The following is a 10,366-nucleotide window of genomic DNA, read 5'->3' as shown; positions in this document are numbered from 1 at the left end:
TTCAGCCCGGCGATGCAGTACACTGCAAGGAAGACTTCCAAGTCCACTTGATACGCCGTGGCGTATCAACAATTGAAAACTACTTTTATACATTACCAGTGCGTTTTATAAATGAAATTAAAATCCCTGTAGTAAAATAACATAGTCATTTGGTACATTCAAGCGTTTAAAAACGATTTAATGATTATACATTTTAAATTTAATTATTTTGAAAAATTATTATGAAATTAATAACCCATATGGAATAATAGAGGCCATGGTTAATCAAAGACGCAACAAAACATGTGCTTCGCTGTTTGAAAAGGGGTGAAAGCAATACATTGAACAGCAATCTAGAGAAAACACGGAGAAAACAATATTTTTTTACACCTGTGAGTGTCGTCGTTCTTCGCATGCAAATTTCGCAGTTCAATTAAAAGTTTTTAATCCAGAGCGAACACTGAAGGAAGTGTACCCTATCTAAGTTCATGATCGAATGTAGGCCTACTGTAGTAGACCGATATCTGTCTGTCGTCCTAGACAGTTGTATTTAATATTCTTAATTAATACTAAAACGATATAAGAAATGATAATTTTAAAGACTAACTGTAAAAAAGATATAATTAGGCCTAACAAAAATTCATAAAAATTGCCTGTTTTCGATTTTTAATTTTACTCCGTAATTTTTCTGAGTAAGCCAAAGCTTAGGCCTATCCATGGAGGTATAATATCTATGTCCTAGGCCTCTCCTAGTTTTATATTTCTGCTGTCTGTTGGTTTTGATCGTAACGGTGACGATAATCTCGATAAATTATTAATGTAATTCTCAGAAATATAACGTGAGCTTGCGTTACTTCCAATAGGGTTTATTTTTATACGAGACGTTTTTGTTTGTGTTAATTGGGTTTTTACACTAAGCCTGTTATCAATTCCCCACTACGAAGTGGAGTAGCCCAGGAAAATAATCCCAACGCGTGGCCAACTATGGAATTAAACTGCCTTTAATCGCATCGCGTGGTCCACTCGTATACGTGGGATGTGGGAATTCCACATCTAAAAATATACCTGGCTTTGTTATTCATATTGCGCCTAGAAATTCATTGTTAACCGCCATATTTGCAGCAGCACCTCCATTATGCTTATTAATAGTGATTCTTGATACGCGCGCTGTATTTATTCGAAGTTATCTTAAGGTAAAGTCATACATTGTAAGAATTTTGTTCGTTTAGGTATTACTTTAAAACACAAACAATTATTTTTTAATCTTTTAAATTTCATTAATTTTAATCTTATCTTCCATTTTATTGGAAGTGTTATGTCAATGTGGTACTGTCGTAGCCCACTGTAGTTAGGTGTCTCATTGTTTACTGCATGGTATTGTAAGGAACACTAAAGATTATACATAGATATACCTATTTTATTTCAAAATTTGAAACCTGTGGATTTACACGAAAAAACGTCAACGTCTCTTTTGAAATATATCGGTTGTTACATACAAGTATAAAGACAGGGTAGGTAGGTAGGTTATCCAACACAGCCATACTTTAGTAAATATATTTAGTTTATCAAATTATGAGACTACAGTTATGTAACACATGTCGGTTGAACAGATAAGAATGTATCATATTAAATTTTTAAAAAGCAGCGTATCTCACTAGTTTTTATATCTATCAACAAGCAGTAACTTGGAACCATTGTAAAGTACACGGAATGAACAGGGATTGACTCAACAATCCACCATTGCACAGAAACACAAAAACAGATCCTTAATGTACGGCAATGAAACGATGTTATGGTGGATCAAAGTTTATGTAGCTAATTGGCTCATAGATTAGAAACTTTAGAAATCTACCTGTCTACAATTGTCTAAATATCTATAATCAACAAATATCTATAATCAGCAAATATCTGGTCGTAAATTACTAGGTTGTCCCCCATAAAGTACTCCTGAAAGTTAACTAATATAAGCGGTCATACAGGAACCATGCTGTTTGTGTCTCCCATTGACATGAATTCCAAGCTGAGCTTACAAAAGAAACACACACCATGATCGACATAGAATAAATCACATTATGAGATTAGGGACGGTGACGGAGCTGTTTTTTAAACTTCGGAAATAAGAATGATCCCATGATAAGAATTGAACTAAGGTATTCAACTCTACATATTGATTAATTGATTGATTGATTGATCACATGGATTCCAAGCTGAACTTACAAAAGAAACACGCACGCCTTGCTGGTTGGTTGGTTAGTTAGTTGGTTGGTTGGCTGAAAATTTGACAATTCATTATTTAATGTGCACTTTTTTGACAAAGAAATTATCTATAACCCCAGATATATTTTATTGTCACTGCCTATTATAATATTCAGACGATTTATATTTGTTTTTCTTTTATTAGATACAAAGTAACTGGCGTCAGTGTTATAACACCTAGAAATATATGACGAAATGGCAACTATTGAAGGTATATTTCTATAATGTACAATAAGTGTCATTGTTTTTGGCTTACCTAACAGTAGCAAAAAAAAAAAAAAAAATAAGCCATTGTTTTTGTCTGATTTTTTTTTTCTTCACTTTTGACCACACATTTTTCCTATCTTTTTGCTCAGGATTTTCCTGACCGCCACTTTAGTCATTTTCCAGACTCAGACCTTTTTCAAATTTTATTGAAACATAGATATATTTAGTGACAATGCGGAGTGGGGTGTCGATGTGAGGACAAATTAAAGTGATTTATATTCAAACACTCCACAAGAGATAGAGATATTTCAAAAACGAATCAACTTATCTCTATGAAACTTTTAGGAAAGCTTAAACAAATTACAATGAAGAAATGATTATGTTTTGGAGACGCTCCAATGGGATTTTAAATGTAAAGGTCATCTACACACTTGTAACGTTTAAAACTTAAATATGTTTGGTATGATGCACAGTAGGGTGTGGATATGAGGATCATTGAATGGGAAACGTCCAAGACTAGGTAAAGCAAAAACTAAGCAGCTGATCAAAATCAAATTTTCGGAAAAGTTTAGCTAAGTTACAAGGAAGAAATTACAATTCTTCTTGAGATGATCCTGTTGAGGGTGGAAATTTGAGGGTCATTTAAATTGTTAACTTTCCAGACCTAAATATCTCAAAAAGACTTATAGATGGATGTAAATGTAATTTTTCAGAATAGTTTGTCTTGACCCCAGTGAAGAAATGACTGAGTTTTGTTGAAGATACGGAGTATTTTTTGAATATGAAGACCATTCAAATTAAAACCTCCCAGGCAATATATACGGGAAAAAAACTAATACACTGAATTAAATTTATAGATACGTTTATCCAAATTACAAAAAGAGATTTTTAAATTTTTATGAGATCTAGAATCTAATGTACATTTGCATTTGAGGGTTATTTAAAGTGCAAACGTTCCAGACCTAAAATTAATATCTCAAATAGGTTATCAGTGGATCTAATTGAAACTTCCTATAATTGTTTGTTACGCTTATTGAAGAAATTTTTATATTTTGGTAACGATCCCAAGTAGAATCTGGATATAACGACCATTTTAAACATATTTTAGACTGGTGATTAAGCTACGTAAACGCACGTTAACTAAGGCGTTTTCAACCAGCTGCAGCTAGGTTACAATTACTGAGAACAATTTTTGCTTTGAATCACTCATTTACCATGATAGTACTCAAGGTAGATGGAAAAATTGAACTGACCTACACACGGTTGGCTCACATAATGGGCAATTAATTTGAGTCCCCATGTACCTCGCTATCATTACCGTTGCAGCTGAAGTCGTGAACATGGTTTTTATTGTTTTATTTATTTATTTTATTATTATTATTATTATTATTATTATTACTTCATTTTTTTTATGACAGTATTCAGCATACTTTATACTTTAATAAAAATTACCACAAGATATTTTTGATGTGTAGATTTTAAAAAAATAGTTGTTCAAAGTTTCTGACGCCCACTATGTATACCTTTTTGAATTCAAATGGCTGCGTACTAAAATTTCTTATATCTTGCCAACGGAATATTGTGGAAACTTACCTGTTGGAGTCAAATTGTTTGAAACAGTCCCAACTGTGATCCTATATTATACCCTGCATATCATTACAGTATCTCCAAAATTGTTGGTCATAGAGTCCTAATTATTGTCTCAAATTGTTCGAACATACACGCAACATCTTTTATATACATACATAATGTTATTTGTATGAAAGAGTTTTGGGGATAGATTTGGCCTTGTACCATATGTCTAAATGGTCTAATAGTATGATACTTGTATTGATTGAGAGTGAGACTATGTTATTATACCGAATAAAAAAAACTCATTTCCTTCAAATGCAAATGGGAACAATTTGATGGTTAATACAATTATAATATCTTATTTTGTATTTGAGAATTTTATTATTACATACCTATGTGTTTAAGTTACATGTAAACAACGGTGGAGTAGGAGCATACGATGTTGTAATTATAATCAAAGATCAACTTTGGTTTTCGAAAATAATGTTCTGATTTCACCTATATTTTGTCTCAGTTTGTTTCTTATTTACATTTCGCGCTCCTCAAGACAATCTCCTAATGAATTACTTTTCAAATTCATCATCATTGTTAATACAAAATATTTTTATTCTGTAGAAATATCCGAAGACAAGTTTAATAATATTAGGATTATTGTTTCACGCTGGTATGATCGCCGTCATTTCGTCAGCATGCTTAAAGTCGTGTACAAAGACCATTTGGAAAATAGCATTTTGTCCAACGATAAAACTACGATTGACATTTTGAATTCATTGTATGCTGCTGGGCACCTAAGTTCTACTGATCCTACTCTACTTTACGAGACAATTAAACTCACTAATCAGTTGGGTCTTGAAAAAAAGATTAAAGCTGTACTGCCATCACTCCCAAATATTAGGGAAATTGCCATTTCAAGGTTCTCAGACCACAGACAAAGGATCGTTAAGTTTGGACATGCATTGATTGATGATCACATACAAGCCATCGATGGTATACATAATAATCCAAAAGAGAAATATAGTGACGGCTGGTGTATGATCAGCGATTTAGAATATAAGCTGAAAATTTGTAAAGGAAAACGAATGGACAAATTCATTAAAAAATTAAAGACGCTGGAACTAGATAATCTCATCAGGATCCTAAAAGGTAATTTGTAGATACCATAATATAATATACATACGAAAGACAAAATTTTATATAATTTTAAAAGTAGATATTATTATATTGTATGATAATAATGGAAATGAAGATGACGATGATGATGACAATAAATAATATAATGATGATCCAATATCATAATGATGATTACGATATTGACGTTGGTGATAAAATCGATGATCTAGTTGATGACAATGAAATTAAAAATGAATGAGTAACTATAATGTTGTTTAATATAATGTGATAATATTTCAAATATTTAAGTACTTAGGAAGAAGTTAGAGACAATAGTTAATTAGATGAGCATTTCACATTTTTAACAATCCACACTGTGATATTCTTTCATATATTTGTACCCACTATATATAATTTCATTATATATATTATGTTATATTTACAGAAACTTTTGCAATGTTATTTCAACTATTTATTTGAGTTTTATTTTATTTTGTTATTTTGCTATAGATATTACTCCAAACCGGAAACGGAAACATAAAAAAACCATAGAGGATGTACAAGTGCAGCCCAGAGGAAAAAAGAAGAAAAGTAGAACGCCAAATAAGAAGTGAAGTCAAATTGGTAAACATTACAATACAAAACATTATTACTTTTAGTTAAATATACTTGCTCTGATTGAGCCCCTTTGTAGCAAAGATATTCGAATAGATCACTTGGTTTTAATGCAATATCACAAACCTAATTATCCATTATTAATTGAATTAAATCAAAAATTAAATTAATCTACGACAGCCAACAGAGGTTTCATGTAGGCCTATATTCAACCGTGTTTGCGTACATAGATGATTTATTTTAGTCTGAAGTTAAGAAACACTTAAAAATATATTTTAAGCTAGAAACTATGATATGTATTTTCTTGCCCAGCATTTTTTTTGTCAAAAAACGACATGTGATTTAAACAAAATATTAATGAGATTGTTTTTATCAGGTACAATCTATAGCGCTCGTATTATTTTACACAGTCTTATGATGATGATGATGAAAATGAAGATGATAACGAATAATAATAATAATAATAATAATAATGATAATTATTATTATTATTATTATTATTATTATTATTATCATTATTATTATTATATTAATAATAAAAATAATTATTATTATTACATTAATACTGTAATAATAATTATAATAAAAATAATAAATAATAAATAATAATTATTAAAATAACATTAATAACAATAAAACTCGATCAATTAATTGATGAATCAACGAAGCAATCAACCAACCAACTTTTATTTCGGACTTATTATTATAATAATAACAAGAGTAGTCAGTAGGGAGCATATCTCCGCCCACCGCAAATCCCTATCTACGCACCTCGTTCTGCTACTCTTAAAACCACCATCCTCTGACCCAAACCCCACCCCACCTGAAAGAAATTCCAAACAAATATTCCTACTTTCTAACCGCCGTGTTTTCTTGAAAAAGGAAATTACACTTGTCCGGCCAAACCAAAACGACTTTATCTGTATACCTACCAGTTCCTTACTTCTTATTATTACACTGGAACGTTTAACTCTTATACTTGACAAACAGTACTTGCCAAGTATTGGTGTTTAAATGGATATATTATGCAAACAGTGAAATTAATAAGAAAAATGGGAACTGCTTTTTAGCATGACATGTTTAAAATAAAGACGCATTAAACATTTCCCATTTAGTTCCAAAAAAGTTAGTACAGTACATATAACACCCTGTAAACCTTTACTGTAGTTCCACAAGTTTGAATATTCATCATACAGATCTGAGTGTGAGTGGTGGATGGTAAATTGTTAATGATGAATGATGAATACTATACTAAATAATAAGTGGTAAATAAATAATAGTAAATAAACAACAAAAATAAAAATTAATATTATCATTAATATTGACTATGAAAAGATCCTTAGCTTGAAGTGAATGGTGAGTAGTCAATTGTGAATGATAAATGATGAATGATAAATTAATGAATGGTAGATGGGGATAGTGAATGGTAGATGATGACTATTAAATACTGTTTTTTTTTATATAGCACTGTAAATTAACAACAATAAAAACAAGTATTGTAATCATTAATATTTACTTTCAAAAGAGCTTTAGCTGGGGTTATCTCATTATATCTATTAGATTAATTTTAACCATCAGCAGAGAAATAGTGACACATGATTACCGTCTTAATATCTTAACTAAAACGTTGAAATAACTTCCAATTCAGACTTTAAAATTATCATGTTTTCCATTTTTCAATTTTTTCCCTAAAATAACTAAATATAATTAAATATTGCGTATGCAAAACTTAAATAGGCCTGTAAATAGTTTAGGACATACAAAACGGGCACAGTAACCAACATGTTGTAAACAGAATATATATTATTTTTTTCTGTTGGTTTCATTTTGAAATCCGAAACACAATATATCTATTTCTTTTCAATATGTTTTAGCTATTTGCTGACTATAAAAAGTAACAAGGATGTTAATATTTTAACTTAATAATACTACTGTATATCTTAATATTTTCAGCTATTTCTGAACATGACTACCTCCTTCTACTCGATGCTGTATCAACGCGGTGGCGAGATCGTGGAAATATTAAAATGCTCAAACTTTTGCTAAGACAATTTAGGCCAAGTATCAGTCAGTTGGACCTACAAAAGACGAACGATGTAATGAATTTGTTCAAATTGCTGAAGGCAAAGGGTGTGTTAAACAAAATCACAGCTTAATGTGCTATTCGAAGCTATTAGGATTTGTGGTTTAGACGTCGTAGAGCCCGACATACAAGATATTTTGCCATCATTCCAAGGTTTCAATGAGGTGAACATCAAAATATTTTCTTTCTATCTGCAAAAACTCATCAGATTCGGCAGTAGTTTGAACTTTGAGTCTATTAAGAGAATTGGTCAAGTAACCGGCATCAATAAGAAAGGACACAAAGACGACCAATGGGTTCTGATATGTGCACTAGAAGACACGGGTACAATCAAAGAAGACTCATTGACGGATTTTATTACATTGCTGAAGAGGATTAAAATGAACCAAGTTGCTGATTTGTTAAAATAATAATTTCATAAAACCTTCGTTATACCTACTTTAACACTAAAGTTCAGTCTAGACTAACAGATTTTATCTTTGAAAAACTGATGCATGCCCATATTAGTCATAATCCTATGTAACATCTTCAGGCATGTTACTTTTTTTTTTGTAAACTTTTATAGTCTGGACTTGGCTTAATATAACGAAATTTAGTTTTATTGAAGTATGATACAGCATCAGTGTTGTAAAACTTGAATACATTTTGCTGCATCAGCACTAACTTATTAATGTAACGGCCTTTCCTTAAAATAATAATTTATGTTTAATAAGCCAATTCATAGTCATCTGCATTTGCGTATCCAAAGAAGATCTACATAATAAACCTATGTTGTGTGTATCTTTGTTTATGTCGATTGACCTTGGTACGTGCATAGAGAAAATAGTACGTGCATGCACAGTTCAAACTGCAAATTGGCTTATATTGGTCGAGCTAATGAAAGTTAAAATTTATGTTTAATGTTTCACGTTAGTAGTTGTATAAACATTTTAGAATAATTTCCCTTAGCTAGCAGAATTGTACAAAAAAACTGTAATAAGGTAGTCTATGAAAATTAAATTTTGGATGTATATATTTGTAATACTAGTCGTAAAATTTAGGTTAGAAAATCAGTACAAGAGTTGTCTTTTACACGAGCGTCTGTTAAATATTTTATGTATCATTCTTTATTTAAATACAAGGAATACATCAATATATACAATATCATCTCTTTTATTAAATTGTTATTAAATCAACTGCACAAGTAACAACAATATTTAAATGGTAATATTTAAGTAACAAAAATAAACATAAAAAAAAATATGTATATTCATTGTATTTAAATTCGTGTTTTATAAGGTGTGGGAAATGTCCGCGGGGAAATCGTACAGGTGGGGGGGGTGAAACAGTCCTGGGACAAAATGTCACGTTGGCAAATTTTCGGGGAGCAAAATACCGGAAGAAAGTGTCCAGGGGGGGGGGGGGGGGGGCAACCAGCCTAGATCCCATTTTATTATTATTGTGAATGAAATCATCTTAGGTTAATCATCTTTTTACTTTTGGTCAAAAGACAACGTGTCAAACACGTTACCAGTTTTACAAAAGTGAACATATAATTCCCCCATTAAGTGACACTTACCTGGAAGTTAAAATGTGATGAGGATTAACTATGAAGTCATCTTACACGAAAGAGATTACCGTCATAAGAGAGCATCTTCAGATTTACTTATTATATTACGTTGCATCGTACACTAACAAAATTGTGGATGAGGGTCGGCATGAGATCAAATTTGAGTAAGATGACTACAATTATAATCTCCATTAAACTTTCAGGTAAGTATCGCTTAATGGGATGATTTTTTACGTCACCATGTACTCCACTGAATCCATGGAACGTTAAAGCAACAACTAGAGAATTAGTTCTGAATTTAACAATTATCAAATTACCAAAGCTGAACCTACTGTAAAGACATTGTCAACAAACAAACAAATTATCAGATTTGTTAAACAGAGGTTTATCATAACTTGCAAAAGTATAAAACCATTCTGTTGTGTTATACAGCTGCTCGTTAACTGTGAAACCTGAAAATTTTTTTATCTGTAATAGTTTGTGATATAACTTCACGAATCCATCTACTTATAGTATATTTTGTTACCGCCTTATGTTTAATAAAACTGATAAAATTTTACGATGTTAGATTTTAAATGCAATTTGTCTGAGATAAATATTCCTCTAACCCATTATACGAACACATAATTTTACATCAAAGATGTAGTGTTTAGAAAGAAATAAAAAGCAAGAAGCAAATATTACGAATTTTCCTCCTTTCTCATACCAATCACATGAAGGGACTGACTAAGTACCAGCCAACACTTGAGCTAAAGTAACACATTTTAAGATAAACTTCTTTAAGATTAACTCCTTAAGAGGATGCAAAGAAGTGTAAATATTTTTTAAAAAGCCAAATATCACACACAAAAAAATATCTTGGTAGAGGAGCCTTAAAAATGATGCATGCTTTTGTGTATGCATGCAATAATGTGTTTAGCCCATGCTGTAAACAGAGCCATAATGAAAATGGTGTAACAAGTCATCAAGAATCTTAATTATATGTGGTGAAAATC

General features: G+C 31.1%; 1 protein-coding gene across 1 annotated transcript; it reads left to right on the top strand.

Annotated features, from left to right (window-relative positions):
• The first annotated feature begins 1,074 nt into the window (after window positions 1–1,074).
• Window positions 1,075–10,149, top strand: LOC117124224. The gene is made up of 5 exons (XM_033270375.1): window positions 1,075–1,172; window positions 2,381–2,446; window positions 4,630–5,157; window positions 5,635–5,748; window positions 7,693–10,149. Exons 2-4 carry the CDS (start codon window positions 2,431–2,433, stop codon window positions 5,736–5,738), a joined length of 648 nt encoding a protein of 215 aa, XP_033126266.1. The 5' UTR covers window positions 1,075–1,172; window positions 2,381–2,430; the 3' UTR covers window positions 5,739–5,748; window positions 7,693–10,149.
• The last annotated feature ends 217 nt before the right edge of the window (window positions 10,150–10,366 follow it).

The sequence above is a fragment of the Anneissia japonica genome, unplaced genomic scaffold (genome assembly GCF_011630105.1).
Source record: "Anneissia japonica isolate Jap-2015-1 unplaced genomic scaffold, ASM1163010v1 scaffold2996_len279161_cov141, whole genome shotgun sequence".
NCBI lineage: Eukaryota > Metazoa > Echinodermata > Crinoidea > Comatulida > Comatulidae > Anneissia > Anneissia japonica.
This window is presented reverse-complemented; position numbering and strand designations above follow the sequence as displayed.

What these genes read in the sequence shown, in the direction of transcription:
- LOC117124224 (XM_033270375.1), top strand. An exon ending in TCTCATCAGGATCCTAAAAG is followed by an intron (nt 5,158 to 5,634) that starts GTAATTTGTAGA and finishes ATTTTGCTATAG; the next exon opens with ATATTACTCCAAACCGGAAA.